Source organism: Pyrus communis, chromosome 10 (genome assembly GCF_963583255.1).
Source record: "Pyrus communis chromosome 10, drPyrComm1.1, whole genome shotgun sequence".
NCBI lineage: Eukaryota > Viridiplantae > Streptophyta > Magnoliopsida > Rosales > Rosaceae > Pyrus > Pyrus communis.
This window is the reverse complement of record NC_084812.1, coordinates 7,538,532-7,564,002: the sequence shown is the minus strand read 5'-3', so window position 1 is coordinate 7,564,002 and position 25,471 is coordinate 7,538,532. Positions and strand designations below refer to the sequence as shown.

Genomic DNA, 25,471 nt, shown 5'->3' with positions numbered 1-25,471 from the left:
TGCCTACACAATTTCTTGGTCCTGCTTATCCTCAAAATCCTTATGGTGTTGGTTTTATGGGTAGCCTTGCAAATTCTGGTTCGAGATCTCAGTTTATACCAAAGCCAAATTATAAGGGACACAACAGTTTCAAGCATAATGCTGGGTTTAAAGGCAAGGGGTACAATACAGGCTCTTCTGGTGGTTTTTCATCTACTAATACAAGGCAGTTTAGTACAAATATGTGGAATGGGAATACAGAAAATCGGTCTTCAACTGTGATTGAGTGTCAAATCTGCAATAAGAGAGGACATACTGCTGCTAATTGTTTTCACAGGAACACCAATCCACCAAGTAATGGTTTTCACATGTTGTGTCAGATTTGTGGGAGGCATGGTCATTCAGCTCTTGATTGCTATCACAGGGGAAACTATGCGTTTCAGGGTCAACAACCACCTGCACAGTTCACAGCTATGACAGCCCAGCAACCAGACCCGCAAATTCCTCAGGATGCTTGGATTGTTGATACTGGTGCCTCTCACCATATCACTGCTGATATCAATGCATTGAATTCGGTTACACCATTCCAAGGTTCTGAAACAATTTTAGTTGGAAATGGGACAGGTTTATCTATTGCAAATACTGGTGCTACTACTATTAAAAATAATTCTCATAGTTTGGTCCTTAAGAATGTTTTACATGTTCCAAAAATTGCTCGAAGTCTGCTATCTGTACAACAATTGTGTGCTGATAATTGTAGTTGGTTTGTGTGTGATGAGAATGAGTTTTTTGTGCATGACAAGAAGACAAGGGACATACTGTACAGAGGAAAGAGTAAAGCAAGACAGTTGTTTCAAATCCCTGTTATCAAGCAATCAAGAGGAGTTCAGAGTGTGATTCAGCAGCCTTATGGATTTCTTGGTCAGTTGGTGAAGTCAACTTTGTGGCATCAACGGTTTGGTCATCCATCTAATGAGATCATGTCACTCATGTTGAAACAGTCCAATATACCATTAGAATTAGATATGAATCATAGTATGTGTACTTACTGTCTTCAAGGAAAGATGTGTAGGCTTCCTTTTTCTTCTAGTAGTGATAGATATTTCTCACCGTTTGAAAAAGTGCACTCTGATGTATGGGGCCCTTCTCCAGTTAAAACAGTAGAGGGGTATCGATACTATGTTACCTTTGTTGATCAATATACAAAGTATGTTTGGATTTTTCCACTTTATAATAAATCAGATGTGTATGCAACTTTTGTGAGGTTTTACAACTGGGTTTTTACACAGTTTGGTGTTGCCATTAAATGTATGCAATCTGATGGTGGGGGAGAATACACAAGTCATTCTTTTAAAGCTTTTCTTGCTGCAAAGGGTGTTGAACAAATGATTTCTTGTCCATACACTCCACAACAGAATGGGGTAGTTGAAAGAAAACATAGGCATATAGTAGAGACTGCCATTACTCTTCTTGCTCAAGCTAATTTGCCCCTTGATTTTTGGTATTATGCCTGTGCTCATGCTGTGTTTTTGATCAATCGAATGCCCTGCAAAGTGTTGTCAATGGTGTCTCCTTATAAGAAATTGTATGGTACTGATCCTGAGTTGCAGAATTTAAAAGTCTTTGGATCAGCAGTCTATCCCTGGTTAAGACCATATTCTGCACATAAGTTACTCCCTAGGTCTGATCAGTGTGTGTTTTTGGGCTATTCTAGGGGATATAAGGGTGTCGTTTGTTATAATGTTCAAAGTAAGAAATGTATTGTGTCAAGACATGTTGTGTTTAATGAGAATGTGTTTCCTTATGCATTGTTAAACTCCAAAGCTCAAGGACAGAGAGTTTCTTTCAGTCAAATTCCGTGCAGCACTGTGGTTATACCAATGCCAGTATAACAAAGATCTTCAGCTCCTGCGAATTCCATGCATCGAGATGTTATTATGGGTTCTGTTTCGGGTACTGGAACATCATCTACAATACACACTTCGGCTTCAGAATCTACTTCACCTATCAATAGTTCTTCAGACCACTCAGCCACTGGCACACAGGGATTTGAAACACAAGACTCCACAAACACTCTTTCATCTCCTCAACATACAGTTCCCTTACTTCCTGTCCTTGATTCATCTCAGCTTCAGGTAATTCTTCCTCTGACCTGTTCAAATGCACAAACTCAATCTCCATCCCATAACACTATTCAAACTAGACTCAAGACAGGTGCTATTATGCGACGAGATTACACATCTTCTCTGGCTGCTTTACCTGAATTAGCATCTCTTCAGTTTAAGGATGTTGATACTGGGAATGTCAATGGTCATGTACCATGTGGTGTTTCTTTTTTGGCTGACATTCATGAGGACGAGGAACCAAAGAATTTCAGGGCTGCATCCCTTATCTCTCACTGGCAGATTGCTATGCAGGAAGAATATGATGCTTTAAAGTCACAAGGTACATGGAACTTAGTACCTCCTCCACATGATAGAGCTGTGATTGGTAGTAAATGGGTCTATAAAGTGAAAAGAAATCCGGATGGGACTGTGTCAAGATACAAAGCCCGATTGGTAGCACAAGGTTTTAGTCAAGAGCAAGGGCTTGATTATTCCGAAACCTTTAGTCCTGTGGTTAGACATTCCACTGTGAGGCTTATTTTAGCATTGGCGGCTCAATACAACTGGAATTTAAGACAATTAGATGTTAAGAACGCATTCTTACATGCGGAGCTTGAAGAAGAGGTGTTTATGAAGCAACCTCAAGGTTTTGTGGATCAGCAGTACCCAAATCATGTGTGCAGATTAGTCAAATCCCTATATGGATTGAAACAAGCTCCAAGAGCTTGGAACTCAAAATTTACAAGTTTTCTGCCAGCTCTTGGTTTTCAAACTTCCATGTCTGATACAAGCCTGTTTGTGAAGGTGGATGACAGTGATGTTATTTTGCTCCTTTTATACGTTGATGACATCATTTTAACTGGTTTTAATAGTGAGAAAATTCAGACTGTTATTGATGATCTAGCAGCTGTGTTTGAGCTAAAAGATATGGGCAAGTTGACATATTTTTTGGGTCTTCAGATTCACTATCAGGCAGATGGATCTTTGTTTGTGAATCAATCCACATATACAAAGGAGTTGTTGAAAAAGGCTGGAATGGAGCACTGTAAATCAACCTTCACACCTTCAAAACCTCACTCACAATTACTTACAACTGAAGGAACCCCTTTATCTGATCCTACTCACTATCGAAGCCTGGTTGGAGCTCTACAATATCTGACTTTTACCAGGCCAGATATTGCACACGCAGTGAATGTAGTGTGTCAATATATGACTCATCCATCTGACTCTCATATGCATCTGGTGAAAAGAATCATGAGATATCTTCAGGGCACATCCGACTGTGGGTTAACCTACACTCAGTCTTCTGATTTTCAAATTACTGCTTATTCTGATTCGGATTGGGCAGCAGATATCAATACCAGGAGGTCCATTACTGGTTATGTTGTTTACTTGGGGTCCAATCCCATATCTTGGCAGTCAAAGAAACAAGCTACCGTGTCTCGAAGTTGTACGGAAGCTGAGTACAAAGCCTTGGCACATTGTGCTGCTGATGTTTTTTGGATTCGATCCTTGCTTAAGGATGTTCATCAGGTTCTTACACAACCTCCTACATTGCATTGTGATAACATTTCTGCTCTAGCATTGTGTTCCAATCCGGTGTTTCATTCGAAGATTAAACATCTGGACACTGATTATCATTTTGTCCGGGAAAAAGTTCAGAGGGGGGATCTTCGTGTTCAATACATCTCAACACATGAGCAGGTTGCAGATGTGTTAACGAAAGGCTTACATAGTCCCGTATTCATTCAACACTGTCATAGTTTGCACATTGGAGTCTCTGGTGTTGGATGCGTGCCAGATACAGAACCTGTTAGTCACCACAGTTCTTCATTACAGATGCAAACATGACTTGGGACTTCCCAGTTCTATTTGAGGGGGGAGTATTAACCAAATAAAGTCAGTTAGAGTTTGTTGGAATTAGTTGAAAGGGTAAAAGTGTAAAACTGTACATCTTAGTCTCTATATAAGAAAGGTCTTAGAGACTCAGACTGGTATGATGTAATAGTTCCTCTTAAGAAATACAACACAAAAGTTTCTCTCTCTTATTTTCCTCTTCGTGTTCTTTAGCTTCTTCTTCCTTAAGATTTCTGTAAATCAATAGTGTTAATAGGAACAACTGCGAAAGAGCATCAGAAGATTTTGCAGGAGTGGAATCAACTTGGCTGTGTTGAGAATATCATGTTTAAGAATGGGAAAAATAGAACAAACTCTGGAAATCGACTTGGTTGTGTCCAAATACTTATTTGAAAGCACATTACAGGTGCTCAGAAGCGCTTCTATATATTGTGTCAATCACAGTCAAAAGTGGTTTTGGTTGTGAGAAATGAAAATGCTTTTCTCTTCCATAAGTAGTACCAAAACTATTATGTTCGACTAGGAAAGTATGATTGTATGGTTTTACCCTTAGATCGATATGTATTGGAAGTTAATTTGATTGTGTTTGGGATTAGGTATGATTGTTTGGAACTCACCTTTTGTTTTCTCATTTATCATTCAAGGTTTGGGCGATTGCTGACACGAAACGACAGGGATTTTTGGGGTTTTTGGAGTTCGTTACTGCAATGCAGGGTTGTGCATGATTTTTGGGATATATTTCTTGATTAGTGTATGTTTTATTAGCTATTGAGAATTGTAATAGAATCTTACCCTCATTTGTGGTTGAATTTGGTAGATGATTTCCTTGGCACAAGAACATGAACGAAGCCCAGACATCCTCAAAACTGCAGGCAAGAATGTGTTTTTGACTCTGTTTTATGTGTTTTTGACTATTAGTTAATTTAGTTTATCACAGGTATCTTTTTCCCTCTGTTTTATGTGTTTTTGACTATTAGTTTATTTGCTCTGGCTTCAATGAAAGGATGCGAAATTTACACTGCTCGATAATCTATAAACATTGAAAACAATAGAAGGTTTGCTGCTGAGATGAAGTGGTTAGCATGATTTGCTCTCCCTTCCTTTCACATGCAATCAGCTTTTCTAAATTGACTTTCTTTTCATGAGATACCTTTTCAATTCCATTCCATACTCCGAAAATGAATCAAAAACATCAAATTACACCTTATGGTAATAACACTCTCTTTAAAGCTGAATTTTCAGACGAAAACTATATAAAATTCAGAAGTCATCCATGGTTGCTCATCTCCATCTACGCAGCGTAGAGAAAAAACTTAATATTATGTTCTAATTTATATTGTTACAAACTGTGTGTGACTTTTGTTTGAGCAACGAAAACAGATATTATAATTTATATTATATTATATTGGAACAATATAAATTAGAATATTATATTCAAAAGTCACACAGTTTGTAGCAAGTTAAAATTCGAAAGCTAAAATCTTTATACAGTTGACTAATCAACTTTTTAACGTTGGTTTTGAGTACAAAAGTATGTGATCTCACATCCATGGTTACTTGTCTCCATCTATGCAGAGTGGAGAAAATACATAATATTATATTCTAATTTATATTGTTACTGACAGAAAATTCAACTGTCTCATAGCAAGTTCTCACATCATCTTTCATTGCATTTTAAAAATTCCTTTTTTTCTTCTTATGTGCAGGTGTTTTCATTTCTCTATTACAAATTGAAAAATAAATAAATAAATAAATACAAGTTGATCATGGAGTTGTATAGCTATTTTTGCTGCATAGATGGAGATGAGCAACCATGGATATGAGATCACATGCTTTAGTACTCAAACCAATCGTTACAAAGTTAATTGGCCAACCGTATAAAGATTGTTAAAATATTTTGGAAAATAAGCAATTAATGATGTAGATGAGAAAATTTAGATGATATTTGAACCTATTATTTCCTTCATTTATTCAAACATTTACACTTGGTGATCTTCAAATATACTTTGGATGATTTTTAGATTTTGATATCGATGTACAACATAACTCTTTTGTGGTTCCCACCCCAAATCAAAATCTCACATTTCTTTTGTGGTTCCCACCGCAACTATGTTGGAATGAACTCTTTTGTCGTCCCAACTTCCTACCACAAATCAAAATCTCACATTTCTTTTTGCGGTGGAATCTCAGTGAAAGCTCTGCTTTATTTATTTGTTAGGCACGGGGAGGATAATAATGCTGACGAAAGTTCAAAAACATATAAATAAAAGGATAAATAAAAGAAATTATTATTAGCATTTCAAAAATCTCATTCTACATTTCAAACTTTCTATATTTGAAAAAAAAAATATACTTGTGAGGAATATGTAGAATAAAATTTTTGGAGTACTAAAAACACTTCTCAAAATAAAAGCAGGGGTAGGATACAGTGGGTGGTAGGTGGTAGGGCGTACGTCACATATGTTTTCTCGAATAAAACAGTGCTGGCTTTGACTTAGAGTGTGATATATAAAAGGATAAATAAAATAGATAAGCAGGGGTAGGATGGAGTGGGTGGTAGCGGCTACGTCACTGATTCTCTGCCCGCCCGCACTCCCTGCTGATAATTTCACGCCGCCGTTGAAAAGGTCTTTTATATTACTTTCGACTCTTACACAAATTATGTAAGGGGCTACGTCACTGAAAAACCGCCCATCTCCCATTTATGTTCTCCCACATTTCCCAACTGGGCCAACTCTCACCCCTTCCCTGTAAAACAGCCATCTCCCACACGATCTACTGAAACAAAAAAAAAAAACATTTCACTTCCAATGGCTTCCCATCAAGTTTTTTCATCCTTCCTCTTCCTTCTCTGTCTCCTTCAATCCATTAGAGTCGGCTACCCGGCGACGTTCACCATCGCAAACAAGTGCACCACCACCATATGGCCGGCCATTCTGTCTAATGCCGGGACCGACCAGCGACCGGCCACCACTGGATTCGCTTTGCCTCCTGGAGAGTCCAACACGTTTTCTGTCCCCACGTCGTGGTCCGGTAGGTTGTGGGGACGAACGCTCTGCTCCCAGGACTCAACCACAGGCAACTTCTCTTGCTTGACAGGCGACTGCGGGTCTTCTGCAGTCGAATGTGCTGGCCGTGGAGCCGCGCCGCCGGCTACTTTCGCAGAGTTCACGCTGAACGGTACGGGCGGGCTTGATTTCTACAACGTGAGCTTGGTCGATGGGTATAACCTTCCCATGTTGGTGGTGGCCGAGGGCGGGATCGGAGGGAACTGCACGACCACCGGGTGCGTTGTGGACTTGAACAACGGGTGCCCCTCGGAGCTGAAGGTGACGGCTAGTGGCGAGGGAGTGGCGTGTAAAAGCGCATGCGAGACGTTTGGGGAGCCCCAGTACTGCTGTAGCGGGCCCTACGCTACGCCGGACACATGCATGCCGAGTTCCTATTCGCAATATTTTAAAACTGCGTGCCCGAAGGCTTACAGTTATGCGTATGACGACGGCACCAGCACCATCGCCTGTGCTTCCGCCAATTACATCATCACCTTCTGCCCTGCTCCTTCGATCAGGTAACCATTTTCACTATTGATCATTTTTAGACTAAAATCACGATTAAGATCAAAATCTAATTTTAGTCCTTTATACATTAATCATTTTATTAATTGTTATTATTATTCTTTATGTTTTAATTACTTCTCTTTTCTTCCTAAGTTTAATGTATTAATTTTATTTCATTATAATTTTTATTTTCATTTCATTCATTGTAATATATTTTGTTGAAAATATTTAGATAAATTAATTTTTGTTATACAATATATTTTGATATACTTTGTCTTCTACATTTAGGTACATTAAATTTATTATAATACATTTCAATGTACACTAATTCACTATAATACATTTCGGTAAATAAATTTAAGTATATATATTTCGGTACACATATTTAGATACATTAATTTAATATAATACGTTTTGGTGCATAAATTTTAATATTAATATTTAGGTACATTAATTAAGTCTTTTAAGTTTGAAGAATATTAAATAAAATTAATAAATTAATAAAAAAATTGGTCAAAAAAAAATTAAAACGTGCATATTAGTTTCGACCACTTTTGAATAGTCAAATAAATAAGACATGGCTGGCACGTTCTTGTTTAATAATTGACATGTATCGCCATCCATGCATTTGTGATTGCAGCAACATGTAACACTTTTCTAATTATTTAATTACATATTTTAATTTATTATATAGTTTTAAAAAATGTATTTCTGATTTTTGAGTGAAATATTGACGGTGGGTTTTGCACTTGCAGCGTGAAGTCGTCGAATGGGACAGTCCCTGGTGCAGTCGGTGTCTCAGCTAGTTTACGTTCTACACCGCCCAACATCATCGTTTTCGCCGTCACGGCGGCGGCTTGGCTGGGCTGCCGCTATTTTGAATCAATGTAGCAGATTTCACGCTAGAAATAGATTTGAGTAATAATAGACAATTGGGGAAAGATTTTCTGATTGCTTTCACCCAATTTGCTTTACTGTTTCTGTTCCTGGTTCACTAAACTATCACCCTGTTTCTTAATAAGAGATCCAGCTTGAGATTTTATTAATGCTTCTTCATTTTTCTTATTTCTTCTTTTTAGAGACCTAGAGAGATATTTTCTGTTTCTGTTAGTGGGCTTACTATTTCTAATAGGAGACATGATAACCAACTGTTTTTCAATCAAGAAATCACAACCTCACAATCAACAATCAACTCAATATTCTGTAAACAACAAATTGACAGAGAAACAAACTAAAATTCAAATTTCATCCACTACCCAACACAAAAATTTGATACAAATAACACAACACAAAATGAGGCGCATAAAAAATACGGTAAAATTCAACATCAAAACTTTGAATTATCTTGAACCAAAACTAGTTAGGAAGCAAAAGTAACCAACCTTGTTAAGTGCATCCATAATCCAATTATCTTCTTGAAGGGATTTAACCACTTTGTTAAGTGCATCCACAAGTTCGAATTTTATAATTACAATATAAACACTAGACAAGTGAACATTGATTTCGCATAAACAATACACATTAAAATAAACAAATTACAAACCCTAATTATATTTACAAACACTCACAAATGAAATTATAGAAAACGAAGCATAAGAGAACATAAGGAATGATCGGTGAGGTGTCTATGTAAGTGGGAAAGAATCGATTCGCAGGCGCAAACTCACCTTGCTACCAATATGATGCGCGTTAAATTCCAAAAAAAAGTTAAATTGTTGCTAAGAGCAACTCCACCCCTAAAGACTTTGCGCTAGCACCCAACCCATTTATTCACTTAATTGAACAGTAATGGACCCAATGAACAGTAATAGGTCAAAGCATCTCCACCAAAAAAAAAATGTGTTAGCACCCAGTCTAAAAATGCGCTGGCACAAACGATCTCCACCCCTACAAAATGCGCTGGCACCCAGTCCATTTAAAATATTAAATAATTTTTTTATAAAATAATAAATAAAAAAATAGTTTTAATTTCGGATAGGATTTTTAACCAATCTAGTCACGCCACGTGTCATTATCCGAACGTACTATTTATTTAATAGATTTCCGCTAAGATTTTCAACCAATCCCGACAACCCACGTGTCACTTCCTGTTTACAATAATTTAGGCAAGATTTCGATAAGATTTTTAACCAATCTTGTCACGCCACGTGTCATTATCCGAACGTGCTATTTTGTAGATAGATTTCTGATAAGATTTTCAACCAATCCCGACACGCCACGTGTCACTTCCTATTTACAATAATTTAGCCAAGAGATAAGATTTTCAACCAATCACGTAGTGCCACGTGGCATTGTCCATAACCTCATCTTCTTTTTTTTTGTCCATATAAACCCTACAGCATTTTCCCTGATCATGTTTTTAGACGTCGTTTTAGAATGCAACGAAGTTTGTTCGATAAAATCATGAGTGATGTTTGCAACCATGATCCATATTTTGTGCAAAAAGATGATGCTTTTCATGTTCTAGGTCTTCTTCCTGAGCAAAAAATTACGACTGCCTTGCGAATGCTTGCATATGGAGCATCTGCAGATCAAGTGGATGAGATCGCAAGGATGGGAAAAACAACAGTTCTGGAGTCCCTGATGCGGTTTTGCTCTGCAATTGAAGCCCACTACACCAATGAGTACCTTCGGCAACCCACGCCAAGGGACATGCGAAGGCTTCTGAGGAAGGGTGAGATGCGAGGCTTCCCTGGCATGATTGGAAGCATCGACTGCATGCACTGGACATGGAAAAACTATCCAAGTGCGTGGCAAGGAGCTTATGGCGACAGAAAATGAGCCAAAAGCATCATTTTGGAAGCGGTGGCTTCTTTTGATACATGGATTTGGCATGCTTTTTTTGGTGTTCCAGGAGCTCAGAATGACCTAAATGTCCTTGCCCAATCTCTAGTGTTTGACGAACTGCTACAAGGAAATGGGCCGAGATGCACATATTGGGTTAATGGTAATAAATACGAGGGACCATACTACCTTGCAGATGGTATTTACCCAAGGTGGTCAACATTTGTCAAAACAGTGCCACATCCGCGGAGTGAAAAAGAGAAACACTTCGCAAAGTGTCAAGAAGGGTGTAGGAAGGATGTTGAGCGTTGTTTTGGTATCCTGCAAGCTCGTTGGGCCATTGTCAGGGCTGCAGCTAGAATGTTTGATGTCGAGGCTCTTCGATCCATCATGATGACGTGTATTATTCTCCACAACATGATTGTTGAAGACGAGTATGATTATGATGCCGTCGATGAATACGAGCCGGATCCAATGAACAACTCAAGAACACAAATCTACTATGCTCATGACCGGACCGAAGATCCCGTGCAACATGAGCCGTTGGAACGAGATGGACGTTACAATGAATTGATCGTTCAACGGTACACTTCATTGCAAGAGCCATATTGGCACATAACCCGCCAGAATGACTTGATTGACCATCAGTGGAGATTGCACGAAGGCGAAGATAATTAAAATAAGGCTTGTGGTTGAAGAATAAAGTGTTTTTTTTTTTAGTGTTTTTTTTTTTTAAAGTTTAAATGGTGAGGTTATGTAATGTTATTTGGTGTGATTTTAAATAAAGTTCTAAAAATAAATAAGAAATTACATAAGAAATTAAATAAAGTTGTAAAAGTAAATAAGAAATTACATAAGAAATTAAATAAAGTTCTAAAAACAAATAAGAAATTACATAAGAAATTAAATAAAGTTGTAAAAGTAAATAAGAAATTACATTAAGAAATTAACTAAAGTTCTAAAAATAAATAAGAAATTAAATAAAGTTCTAAAAATAAATAAGAAATTACATAAAGTAGTATAAATAAATGCGAAATTATACAAAGTCTGTGGAGTTAGGATATGTGGTGCTAGGATCTTGGTTGCTAGGATTTCTGTAGCTGGAACCCCCTTGACTTGTTTCGGCATCTCTTGCACGCCTTCTTCGCACGACATCTCTTTTTTCTGATGTCCAAAAATATTTTGAATTCGGAGACAGTCCTACTAGAGACTGGTTCATAGTGTCACGATCTGTTTGAGCCATCCTTTCTTCTCTAAGCATCTCATTCTCTCGATGAAGTGCTTCTCTAATCATCTCGTTCTCTCGATTAACTATTTCTCTTTGTCTCTCAGCCGCGACATCACGAGCCTCAGTAGCTGCTATTATTGCTGCCATAGCAGTAGCTTTTTCCTCATCTCGTTCCTTTTCCCATGCCATGTTCAGTTCACCTTGATGAGTAAGTTCTTCCATATATTTAGTGTAGTCATTTTTGGAAGAACTACCTTTTTTCTTTGATGCCTTTTTACCTTGAGGCCTGAGGGACTGACGAGTCGGTTGGTTCTCTGGCACTTGTTCAGGCGTCCCTTCCGTGTCTTCAAATGTGTTGGCTTCTTGTTCGGCTGTGTCTGCTTCTGGCGAAATGTGTAGACCCATACCGTGCATGACAACTTCTGGACCGGTTGCCACAATTTTGTTTCTAGGGCAATCTTTGACAATTTGCCAACATTCCCATTTGTTGAATGATTTGTTATGGTTCTTTGCATTGTAGAATGCTTGTGCTTGTAGTGTCTATAAAAATGTGGGATAAGATAATATTAAAAAATACGGGTGTAACACAAATAAATAAATTAAAATATTGATGGACGTGGAATGCATATAAATTACATAAGAAATTAAATAAATTAAAATATTGATGGACGTGGAATACATATTACATAGAAATTACATAAGAAATTAAATAAATTAAAATATTGATGTGGGTGGAATGCATATAAATAAATAAAAATATTGTTACCTCATCCGCTAAACTTGTCCCACTACGCAGATTACCAGAAGCATGAGAGATGGCGTTTTTCCAACAAGTAAAGGATGCGTTGAGTTTTTTCCAATGACCTTGAAGACCTTGACTAGATCTGGCATCTTTTCCATGTACATCGCAAAACGATTTCGTAATTTTACTCCACATTTCTCGCTTATCCATCTCATTACACGTAATCGGGTCATGAGTAGTGCGAACCCAACATTCGCACAACGTAACATCTTCACTGAGCTTCCACGAAGTCATTTTTTTCTCTCAAAGTGTACAAAATATTCAAATGTAGAAAGTGTAGAAAGTGTAGAAAATATTGAAATGTGGTGTAAGGTGGAAGATGAGGGTTAGGTATTTATAGAAAAAAAAAAAAAAAAATTTAAATTTTTCTGTATTTTTTAAAAAATATTCACAATTTTTAATAAATTTTAATTTTGTAATTAATTTGGACCGTTGGATTTGAAAAATAATCAAATCCAACAGCCAACGAGCTGCCACGTGGCCAACGGTCAAATTTCTGACCGTTGGGCCTTTTTTTTTTTTTTTTTTTAAATTTTTGGTGAAAAAAACGTGGACCGTTGATCTGTGATCGGACGCTCCAATTTAAAAGTCAAATTTAAATTTTTTTTACCGTTGGAAATCCAACGGCCTACAAAAACTAGCCGTTGGAAATCCAACGACTCTGAGGAGGGCCACGTAGCCCTCAGCCGGGTATATGCAAGTGGACTGAGCAGCGGGCCTCACCGCCTGCAATGCCTGTCTGCTACTCGCGCACAGTCGCGCGTGTTGTGCACGCGCCAGCCTTTTGGACCGGCTTCTGAGTCTGTCCGAAATGGGCTTGGCTGCTGCCTGGCTTGGGCTGGGTGCCAGCCTGTTTTGCGGGCTGGAGGTGATGGACAGGGTGCCGGGCTATTTTTTTCACTTGGTGCCGGTCCAAATGGCTTGGGCTGGAACTGCTCTAAAGTTGCACCCCACCCAAGAACACTTTGCACACCAAGTTTGAAGACAATTATATGATTTGGTAAGGGTAAATGGTATGAGAAAGACAGGCCAACAAACAAAAAATAATAAGCAGCACATGACATGACAGAACCGATGGATTTGGATCCTCTCCTGAGCTAATGGAGAGAATCATCATGACCCATTATCGTGGATCGTTGGACTACAAATAGGGGGATCTTTCCATTAGCTCAGGAGAGGATCAAAATCCGGAACCGATGGGCCAAGCCAATTCGACTGAGATTAGTGGCTAGATCTTGTTCAGCTGTTCACAAGTCTTGTTTCAGAAGCCGAGAGTCAACGTTTATAGTCGAAAAATAGTCACAATAAGTTTTTCAAACTAGAAGATATCTTTTTTTTTTAATATTCAAACTCTTATATATATACACACATATTTATCTCCCCCCCCCCTCCCAAAATGCTGCACGGCAAGGTCCCAAAAAATATTTATAATTTCATACTTATATTTTACTCAAACTACAAAGTTATATATATAGAAAATTGTTATTGACACTCCAAAATTCTCATTTTACATTCCAAACTTTATATATTTGGAAAGAAAAACAATTGTAAAGATTGTAGGATAAGATTTTTGAAGTGTCAATAACGTTTTCCTATATATATATATATTTGGGGGTCCTAGGTGGGACGCCTAGTTAGACTACTCTTGATCCACCTCTGATGAGATTTGATCTAGACTAAATCAAGAAAGCAAATATTACAAAGATAATTCTTAACATACAACTTTGCATGTGGGTGTTAAACGGCGCCGTAACAAAGCTATGGCCCCATGTATGCAACTTTGGTGATACATACAAACACATACACACTGTGATCCACATCGTCTGGTTTCAAAAGGACAAGAAGGTTTAGGTTTTTTAATCGGGAAAGTAGAGGTTAGAGGGTGAGATGATTGGATAAATGATTAGGAAAAAATATAAAGTGCATATATAATGATAATAATACATAAATATATATAAATGAATAAATAAATGATATAATATTAATAGTAGTGGTACTGTATGATATACCGCTGGTAATAGTTTTGAATACCATAATAATACCAAAAATGTATGGTACGGTACAAATACTGTACCATTACCAATGGTACAAATATTTTGACTCAACTTTAATATGGTACGATTGATATGGTAATTCGACAAAAAATTTCACCCCTAGCTAATCACCAACTGTGCTTTTTTTGCCTCTATCATCTACGTCAAGTTCTTCAGATTCCCTCACTTCTGGCCCGAGAGATAGCAGTCCGAAAACGTGGAATGTAAAAAAAAAGGTGTATTCTAGGGCTGAGGTGATAGAATTATCAGAGGTAGGATACTATATTGATACTTTCTAATAAAGATAAAGTCATCAAGATATATGTATCACATCTTTATTAGAACAATGATACAAATATGATATGAAAAATATGATAAGAGTAACATTTCTTAAGTTGCATATATATATATATATATATATGGTGCTTGGAGTAACAGGCTGGCAGGTGAGGTAAGGTTAACTGGTGGGTCAGACACATGGTCATGTGTGTCAAGCACTTAAGCACATGTGGGTTTAGGCCCCTTAGGGTATGTGAGTGCTTGTTGAATTTGGCAAGTGGGTTTGCTTATCAGAGAAATTTTTAATTGTGACGAGAATATATGTGGTACATTACATGTTTTTATGTAAGTGGTGAAATTTTTTATTTTTTAAGTTATTAACTTTTTAACACATATATCTTATAATTTGTATAATAATACTTGATGAACCACTTCGTGTGTCGATTACACTGAAAAATATCTCTAAAGATTGGGTGAAACGACGAACCTGGGCACAAGTTATTATGTGACCCCTTTCATAAGGTTCTGCAATTTGTACATCATACATGTGAGGTTGGACTTGGTCGATCACTCCCAAACTCCCAATTAACTTCTTTCCTCTCTCATGTTGCAGACAAAGTTATAGACCTCAAAACATATGTACTTTTTCAGCTGGATAAGTCAGTTATGATATCAATTGTAAGAAATAAATCGAATCGAAAATTGTGATGCCGTAGTTGTTTCGGTACAAAGTCCTCCGATGATCAAATCAGTAAAATAAAAACGTGCATGTTAATTATAGAGAAATGACAAAAATAAAAACATGGAGGAAGAGAGAGGAAGGGACCGGTGGGAGGAGTGAAATGGCTATTTAGCACGAAACAAATTGAATAAGAATATCACTTTGAATTACTTTTTAGTGTTCATTTTATAAGTATCATTATGAACATATTTCTTTCACTTTCACGCCTCATTTTTTCTCATACAACTTTTTTTTCTCTCTCTCTCTCTAACCAAAAAAACTTCAACCAAAATTAAATTAAAATCATCACCAATCGAATTCTAAACAGAATATATCTCAAAATACTATAAAGTATTGGCCGATACTACATCGATGTCATTCAGTGCAAGATTTTTCAATTGAAGTTGATTCAGTGCAAGTTTCAACTATTTTCCAGATTAAAAAGACATCTTTACCCCGACAACTCAGATATTTGTTTAGTCATTTCACAACACTAACCTCAAATCTCATTGGATCAACTTCTTACTATTAAAATTAAATTCAGACGAAAATTAAATTTATGCATTAAATTAGTGACCCATCGATTCCATTTAATGAACAAATTTAATACAAAAATTTGGGTGCCTATTAGAAATTAAAAAAAAAAAATCTTCCCGTGATAGTAAGTCGGTGATAGCTGACACTCACATTGCTTTTCTTCTCTTTTTTTATTTTTTTTGACAGAAAATGATACTGAATTTCATTAATCAACACGAACTATTATAAGGATGTAATTAGATGCATAGCTTTAGTGATCAATAAATTGATATGGAGTGAATTACAAAAATAAACAAATAAGAAGAAACCTCTAAACGACAACCACAAAATCAAACATACAAACGCCAAGTGCACAATAGCTACCAATACATATCTGTTACAATAAACGATAGTAGCAACAGAAAAATACAATAGCCACAATGGATATCAATGATATGCAAGGCCACAAAAAATCACCACTAAAGAGCGAGATCACAAGAAGTCACCATTAGCAACTTAGCAAACGAGACTAGCAAAACACAACGCACAAAGGCGTAGACCAATTTGACCAAAACAAACAGCGCCACCACGGTGCACAATGGCGAGTGGACAACGAGACAACGCCGGAAAGGGGTCCGTTGCACAACTCAGCTGATAAATAGACTCTCAGCTGATCATTCGGATCCTCCCACCACTCCCTCTACCACCCACCCCCACCACCACCCCCTCCTCCTCCTCCTCCTCCTTCTCCTCCTCCACCCTCACTTCATTTTCTCACACAACATTTGCCATTTGCAGACTCTGTTTCTGTGTGAGAAAAAAACCCAACATTCTGTGCCATTCAAGATTTAATCCAATTTCTTACCACTTCACCTTCATTCTTCTAATCATTACCAAAGGTAAAAAAGACAAAAAATTTCAATAATTCGAGCAATTTTACCACCTGGGTTGTTCTTCCATTTTCACAATTCAATTTGAATTATCACTAATTTACACATTTTTCTCTGTTTTTTAGGGGTGTTAGGGGCCACATTCACGTTCACAAACAAGAGTGACTTTACAGTATGGCCGGGAATTCTAGCCAGCAGCGCCAGCTACAAGCTCGACAGCACCGGCTTCGAGCTTCCCAAAGGCAGTTCCCGCGTTTTCCAAGCCCCGACCGGCTGGTCCGGTCGCTTCTGGGGCCGAACTGGCTGCAGCTTTGACGGTTCAGGTCGCGGTTCTTGTTCGACCGGAGACTGCGCCTCGGGCGAGCTCGAGTGCAACGGTGCTGGAGCCGCGCCACCACCCACCTTAGCCGAGTTCACACTCGGCTCGGGTTCTCAAGACTTATATCATGTTAGCCTTGTTGACGGTTATAACTTACCAATGATCGTTGAGGGGAGTGGGGGAACCGGTGCGTGCCCGTCCACCGGGTGCGTTACGGACCTCAACCGTAGGTGCCCTGCCGAGCTCAAAGACGATATGGAGTGTTCTAATCCTCCTAATGCCAAGGCTTGAAGAAAATAAAAGAGAAGAGAGAGAGTAATAGTAAATATTCTCTTCAAGAATCTTTAATCTTTTTTTGCTAAAGCATTAGTCTTTTGGTAATTTGGTCTCGTAATTTTGCGTTTTGGTGGGATATACATATGGTGATTGTTGCAAGAGGGTTTTAATTTCTCTGATGGATGGTAAGTGTTGTCGTTTGGCGAACAAGTTTTCCCCTTTTACATACATATATGTGGCGGTTCGGCTATAGAACTAGGTGCCTTTTTCATATTAATCCTTGTTATCGATGACTCTCGGAGCTATTAAATTGGAAGCCTTATATTTCAAGTGTTAACCTTGGTCTCTACTTTCGATAATCGAACAATGTGTGTGGTTTGATGATGTTCTTTTTGTTGGAAGTTGAATTAGATATTTTCAACTGTTGTGGCAGTACACGGCTACATGCTCTTGATTTTCTTGTCAAGTGTGAATTTATGGTATCTCTAATGCATTGATGTGGTGGTTTGACTGTGTTCTATTATTTTCGGTTTGGCTGAAGTTGAATTGAATGTCTTCAATTGTCTTCAACTTTAGGCAATAGAGTTGATTATCATCTTGTTTGCAGCTAGGTATTGCCACTTGCTTTTGTCATTGTTGTTGATACTGCATTGCTTATCGGGATCCTGTTTAAATTTGCTAATTGTTACATCTTGTTGATGTTGAGAGATCAAGATCATGTGTAGTCTTGAAAAAGTTTGAGGTGTTTCGATCATTTGGAGAAAAGGAGATGAACCACTTGCTTTTGTGTTATTAGTTAACAAGGGATAGGATTGTAAGCGTATTGTTCTGATTGTGCTTGATTAGTGAGCTTGTGATAATCTTTGTCATAATCGATTGTTACATATAGTATAGTTGCCGCCCTGGTGCTGCATTCACTTGAAACCTTGTGTTTGAAGTTTTAAATCACATTTAGCATTAGGATTTGGCGAACAGATTGTAATAGGGTATGTGTGTGTCAGTTCATATCTGCTGTTGCTTAAGTGATGGTGGGTGGGGGTAGGGCTGCAAATGACTTAAGCAGCTTGTCACTCCCATCTGGGTCTGTTTGGTTCTACCCAAGAAAAGCCTTTTAAGCCTTCCCGGCAAAGTGTTGGTATATCCCGAGCTCAGTTTTTAAACTAGCATAAGCTTTTATAGGACCTGTCAAGCTTGCGAATCCTTTCACGTGGATTGTTTACCTTCGAATGTTGATGGATAGATTGGAGTGTTGCTTCTATAAATCTTTTGTTGATCCCTGTCTGCCTTTGTGTGGTTTCCTTCCTGTTTAGCCCTGTGTTTCAAGGTTATGGTATAACTTTCCTCGTAGCTGTAAGCCTTTTACTTAGCTCTGGACATTAAACGCTTGGAGTGAATCGTTCTCCTACCTATCTGTCAGTCCCTGCTCATTGTGCTGTATGGATAGCTGATAGGTTAGGCAATAGGGATAGTTTCTAACCGAACATTTGGAAATCTGTGATGGTCTAAATGAACGGAACCTTCAGGCAGATGTCATGTTCTTCTATATTTCAACATTGAAGGTGCTCTAATTCCCGTATCCATAAACCGGGATATGACTTCAGCTCGTGATAACAGCGGCTGAAACCATTGTATGCATTGCTTGGTTCTGTAGGTACAAGAGTTTTTACTGTCACCTGTTGAAGCTGCACTGTACAAGAAACAGTAGTTAAACGTGCAAATCTGGTCTTAATTTGGTTTTGCAAATCTGATGGAGTGGATGTTTCTCATCTTTTTGGACTTTCTGGGGTGACTTGAATTTGTGTTTTTAACTGACCCAAAGAGCATGGGCTGCAGCAATACGCAAATGTTTTGGGTCTCTTTCGGTCTGGCCCTTCAGGTTTTCAGAGGACACTGCCCCTGTTCCCCTTCTGTTTTTTCACCAAACCCTTCCCCTGGGCTAGTTGTCAAGTTGCTTACTTGTAAGCAACGTTTGCGCACTCGTCTTCGTTGAAATTTAAGGTTGCCTTCCCTAGGTTGATGTCAAGTTGTTTGCTTGTAACAAAAGCAACGTCTGCGCACTCGTCATTGAAATTTAAGGTTGAATTTCATTCTCTAATTGATAAGCTCATGCTAGCCACTTTTTTTAATATTTGGTGAAGACCAATCCACCTCTCTCGCCCGCTAAAATTAAATATTAGAGAATCGTATTGGCACTTGAAAATGAGACGATTGTTGAATAATTATTTCAGAATGCTGGTAGAAACTCTATATTAGTATTACAAGTTTCCAAGTTGAGATTGGCTTTCCAAGTTGGTCTATGTACATATCAAAATACAACTGTGTTTGAGAGGGATTGTTTACCATTTTCCACTATTTGAAGCCTTTAACTTGTTCAATCTTGTTCAGCAAAAGAGTAAGTGAAAGCTAGGTTAGAATCTTGAGAGCAAGGCACTTGATCAGGTCACGGCAAATTTGTACTCGATCGAAATGCGTTTTGTGTACAGTTATTTAAGAGCGGTTTTGCCATACAATCGGAAGTATATCTTTATATTTTTTGTACATGTATAAAATTTGTGTACATTAACACTAAATAATACATTACATATATTAACGGCTGACCATCACTTACAAACTTCAAGAGTACGATATTTGATTCCGATTACCTAACCGTGTTGCCTAGACCTAGGGAGGAAGACCATGTCAGGATTTATTAAATACGTGGCAGTTTCCTAATGCATGACTCATGTTGCTTCTGACACAATAGTGTTGAAATTCCACGTGTAAGGTGGATATTTGGTACCATCATTGACTGGTCTGATATTTTCAACTGACACGCTGAGAGTTCACGGGTCTGGCTTCTACAGGATCACTTCCGAAAATCAAATCCAAATCCAAATCCAAACATGTAAGTTTGGAGCCACACTTTCTGAGCTCTGGAATAAGCTCACATTAATACAAGAAACTTTGGGCGTCCCGATAGCAAGCAAGTTTTATAAACTTCTCCAAACGCATAAGTCGTTTAGCAAAGAAACTTATCCACAACGGAAATATAATTGTGTTATTGTCTCAAATTAACCAACTTAATATAGTTGATTATTTAACTTTTGATGGTTTATAAATAGTTTCTAGTAATAATGCTACAACAATATTCACGTTGCTTGAAAGTTTTTCTAGTAAATCGGCCAAATTATTTAGAGTAATGCATCGTTATGTTCACTCAAATTCAAAACTAGTTTTCGAAGATTAGAATAATTTAAAACATCGCATTAGTTGAAAAAATTAGTCATCCTTCACAAGCTTCCAAAAGTTGTCTTCTCCCAAATGTTATTTTCTTTAAGAGCAATGTCAGAGAGACCAACTATTTAGATCAAATTTTATAAATTATATGACGTAATTGTTAATGATTGAATTGTTAATTAAATGTAAATTAATGTGCTTAATCATTATTAGTGACACATCATATAATTTGTTTATTTAGTTTTAAAAATGAGAAATGCAAAGATGACTTTCAAAATCTTTGAAACTTTATAATTTAACGTTAATTTCTATATTAATATTATAAAATATCGTAAAAAATAAAACGACGAAAAAAATCATAAAAAATTTCACTTAAAAAAAAAAAAAAAATCTGTAGCTTTTATCAAAAAAATTAATTTCTCTGAAGTAACTCATAACTGTTCAAACATATTATTACAATTTACAATGCCTTCTCTGCACAAGTTGCCGCCACTTAAGATAGAGACACAAAAACCCGTCACATGATCTCTGCCATGGTGACTCGTGAGCCCCCCACCCCATATTCTCCCACACGACTCCCAACTCTCTCCCCTTCCCTATAAAAACCCCATCTCTCCCACACGACCTACTGAAACAAAAAAGCACAGAAAAAAGAGACATTTCACTTCCAATGGCTTCCCATCAAGTTTTTTCATCGTTCCTATTCCTTCTCTGTCTCCTTCAATCCATTAGAGTCGGCTACTCGGCGACGTTCACCATCGCAAACAAGTGCACCACCACCATATGGCCGGGCATTCTGTCGAATGCCGGGACTGACCAGCTACCCACCACTGGATTCGCTTTGGGTCCTGGAGAGTCCAACACGTTTTCCGTCCCCACCTCGTGGTCCGGGAGGTTATGGGGGCGGACGCTCTGCTCCCAGGACTCAACCACAGGCAAGTTCTCTTGCTTGACAGGCGACTGCGGATCTTCTGCAGTCGAATGTGCTGGCGGTGGAGCCGCGCCGCCTGCTACTCTCGCAGAGTTCACGCTGAACGGTGGGGGCGGGCTTGATTTCTACGACGTGAGCTTGGTCGATGGGTATAACCTTCCCATGTTGGTGGTGGCCGAGGGCGGGACCGGAGGGAACTGCACGACCACCGGGTGCGTGGTGGACTTGAACAACGGGTGCCCCTCGGAGCTGAAGGTGACGGCGAGTGACGAGGGCGTGGCGTGTAAAAGCGCGTGCGAGGCGTTTGGGGAGCCGCAGTACTGCTGTAGCGGGGCCTACGCTACGCCGGACACATGCAAGCCGAGTTCTTATTCGCAGTTCTTTAAAAATGCGTGCCCGAAAGCTTACAGCTATGCGTATGACGACGGCACCAGCACCTTCACCTGTGCTTCCGCCAATTACATCATCACTTTCTGCCCTGCTCCTTCGACCAGGTAACCATTTTCACTAATTTTTTTAAAGATGATAGATGACCTGAAACTTAAAAAATAGACGGTTCGAACCGAAGTAAATACAAAAAATAATTTATGTTTTAAAAAAAAAAGGAGATCCTTCCCTTCTTGGTTAACTAGTCTTGAATAACCCACTAAACGATTGTATCTCATGATCCCGTTCGTTTGTCTGAGTTGCATTGTGTTTAGCTATAACGTTGCATGACATGTTAAGCATGAGTTGGTTCTATTACAGTATGATCATTGTCTAGGGTAACAGTGCTAGTGTTAGGTTCGAATCTGCTTGATAAAAAATCTGAAATATATTATTGAGGTCACTTTAAACCTATTACGTGTGATTAAAGTCTTATCGAAGAACTATGAAAGTAAAACACAATTAAGATCCAATGTTGCGAAATTGTATGAGTATTTGGTGAAATTGTTGTTTTTACTTTACAAGATCGGTTGAGATTCGACCATTTTTGGATTGTCAAACATGTTAAGACATGGCTGTCACGTTTTTGTTTTAATAATTGACATGCATCGCCACAAGCACCGTCCATGCTTTATGATTGCAGGCAACTGGCACAACATGTAACATTTTTTGAATTATTTAATTACATTATTTTAATTTATTTATCGTTTTAAAAATGCATTTCTGATTTTTGAGTGAAATATTGACGGTGGGTTGTGCACTTTGCAGCGTGAAGTCGTCTAATGGGACTGTCCCTGGTGCGGCCGGTGTCTCAGCTAGTTTACGCAATACAACGCCCAACATCGTCGTTTTCGCCGTCACTGTTATGGCGGCGGCTTGGCGGTGGCTGCCGCTATTTTGAATCTCTGCAGCAGATTTCACACTAGAGATATCTCATCGGAGATCTGACGTAATAGGCTAACAGTTTGATTTCGAAATACGTTGGGGGCCCAAACATGTTGACTTTTCTGAAAGCGGACGTAGGAGAAAATGGGGCCCACGATTCGATCGGAGGTTACAACTTTGCATGTGGGTGTCAAACGGAGCCGTAACAAAGCTATGGCCCCATGTATGCAACTTTGGTGACACATACAAACACATACACACTGTGATCCACGTCGTCTGATTTCATAAGGACAAATCAGGAGCGTTGCCCTTGCTGCCATAAGCACAAAGGGTTTTCCACTTCTTTTTTTTCTTAATTATTGTCAATTTTCGGATTTTAGATTGAGATGTAAATAATTATATATATTATAGTAGAAAGCAGATAGAATAAGTAGCTGGAAATGTGAATCTTTTGCTGCTAGATGTATGTTTTGGTCAGCATCATGAAAGTCTGAGCAAAATGCGGTCATGTCGTAGTTTCACACTTCGAATTGCTGATCAAAACATGCAACAACAAAGAGCATGTTATCGAATTAATTAACATTTCGTCTTTCTAATTAGTGTGATAATTGAATTGAATTTACCTTTTGACGTAGAACAACACAAAGTGAGTAGATACAACTGCTTTTTCAACAATTTCTTGTAGATAAAAAGGGTTGATCAATTAAGTAGCTTTTACACCTAGACATTGCTACATGCATGTGCATGGAAAGCAATCCAAATTGGCTATGCACTTTTCCATTTCTCATTCATATTTTTTTTTAAATTTTTAGAAACTTTAATTCCACAAGTTGTACGTAGAATATAACCTGTAAAGCTTTATATTCTTTCTAGCTAATTTCCTAACTTTTTTTTTTTCTAATATAAAAGACCAATTATGGCAAACCAAGCCAGATCCCATCTTAGTGCTAATTTGAAAGTGATTTTAAAATGACAGAAAACGTTTTTAGAAAGAAAAAAAAATTTGGTTCCAAAAACACTTCCAAAATTCACCTGCATTTTTACTAAAAATTAGTTCCAAAAACATTTTCACCAAAAGCTATTTCAGTCATTTTGAAAGTATTTCCAAACCAGCCCCCTTAATCAGTTTAAATGTTTGATAATTAAGTTAAGATTCTAAATATCGTAGTCACCTTAATTAATATAATCAAGATTTTGTTGAACAAGTTACAGAAGATTCTTTACTCGTGATCAAATAACGAAAATGTTTGCATTGACTTCCTGGCAGGACCATTCATACATATATACATTGTAGAGCAAGTAAAACGTGGAATTTTCATACAAACTATCCCTGGAGGAAGATGAAAATTCATATCTAAGAGCCTGTTTTTAGTTTTTTATTTTTATACTTTGTGCTTGAGATATGAGGAAATTTATACGAAAGAAACGAGAGTGTGAAGAGGAATGGTGATGGGAGAGAGGAAATAAATAAGCAAAAATGAATGAAAACAAAGTCTTGAAAGTGAAACAACTTAAAATAATTTTTGATTTTCATTTGCAGGAGAAAAAGTCAAATTTGCCTACGACTATATATATATATATATATATATCTAATCTCCGTTATTAATTGTTTTCTAATGTGCATTTATGCTGAACTTAGCAACAGAAATTATCGTTTCACACTTAATTTTCTTAGCCTTTGCTAATATTTTTCCAACATAATCACTCTCAATCTGACTAAGAAATTTGCCTAATGGCATGCCACGAAAAACAAGTTGAAAATTCTGGTGGCTGTGAGAGTGTGAGTAGAAGAAATTCAAAAGCAAATTCTACCTTTGGGCAGGTGATTGAAAAGATGATGGGGTTTTAGCATCCAATTTAGTGCGCTTGGTTGGAAAAAGTCCAATGCCACCTCAGAAGGATGCCTAAATTGTTGAAGAATCATACACGTTTTGCCTAAGTTGATGGAAAAAGTCCAATATGTTACCATCTCGAAATTCGAATTGGTATGCATGCATGCATGTTCAATTAATGAAGCAGGAAACAGATGATTTATGTCTTAACTTTGAACTATATATGTTACAATATTGTCGGAAATAATTTTTTCTCCTCCCAAGAAGGGGAGGTGCCCTCGCGATTAAACAAATATAAAGTAAGGAAAAATCACTGTTGAATCGGCAAAATTGTAAATAACAAGATAGCATGGAAACCCTATTTTGCATTAGTTTAGTTTTATGACTCTGGGAGCAGAGAAGAAAAAAAAACTCTATTTACCCAAACCATTTGAATCGGCATCTCAATTGTGAACATACGACTATAATGTACTTCAATATATGGCGAGAACGGAAAATTCTGAATTACTTGCTTATTGACGAAGAGCTAATCCCATCAAATCCTCTTCTATTTTCTCTAGAAAAACGAAATAAGACCATCAGGAATCAACTAGTTTTCAACACAATCGTTTCACGATACTAGCAACCAAAGTATTGTTCTCGTGATTGGGCGACCTTACTTTTAAGTGCTTATACCTACAAATCCCTCATTCTAATATAGTTGTAACTCGCCAGTCATCCATGCACGACTCACACCTGTCGATTTAACTATAACAAAGTTATAAAGCATAGATTAAAAAGCACTTTTGATTACCATATTTTGATAAGCAAAACTAATTAAAGCACCTCTTTTTAT

General features: G+C 37.8%; 3 protein-coding genes across 3 annotated transcripts; all 3 read left to right on the top strand.

Annotated features, from left to right (window-relative positions):
- Nucleotides 1-6,741: 6,741 nt before the first annotated feature.
- LOC137748555 (thaumatin-like protein 1) lies at nt 6,742-8,534 on the top strand. The gene is made up of 2 exons (XM_068488724.1): nt 6,742-7,509; nt 8,254-8,534. The coding sequence occupies exons 1-2, from the start codon at nt 6,752-6,754 to the stop codon at nt 8,387-8,389; spliced, it is 894 nt and encodes a 297-aa protein (XP_068344825.1). The 5' UTR covers nt 6,742-6,751; the 3' UTR covers nt 8,390-8,534.
- Nucleotides 8,535-13,123: 4,589 nt separating this feature from the next.
- On the top strand, nt 13,124-17,656 carry LOC137747787 (thaumatin-like protein 1). The gene is made up of 3 exons (XM_068487933.1): nt 13,124-13,288; nt 16,532-16,760; nt 16,877-17,656. Exons 1-3 carry the CDS (start codon nt 13,124-13,126, stop codon nt 17,359-17,361), a joined length of 879 nt encoding a protein of 292 aa, XP_068344034.1. The 3' UTR covers nt 17,362-17,656.
- Nucleotides 17,657-21,187: 3,531 nt separating this feature from the next.
- On the top strand, nt 21,188-23,530 carry LOC137747308 (thaumatin-like protein 1). The gene is made up of 2 exons (XM_068487398.1): nt 21,188-21,987; nt 22,688-23,530. Exons 1-2 carry the CDS (start codon nt 21,233-21,235, stop codon nt 22,818-22,820), a joined length of 888 nt encoding a protein of 295 aa, XP_068343499.1. The 5' UTR covers nt 21,188-21,232; the 3' UTR covers nt 22,821-23,530.
- The last annotated feature ends 1,941 nt before the right edge of the window (nt 23,531-25,471 follow it).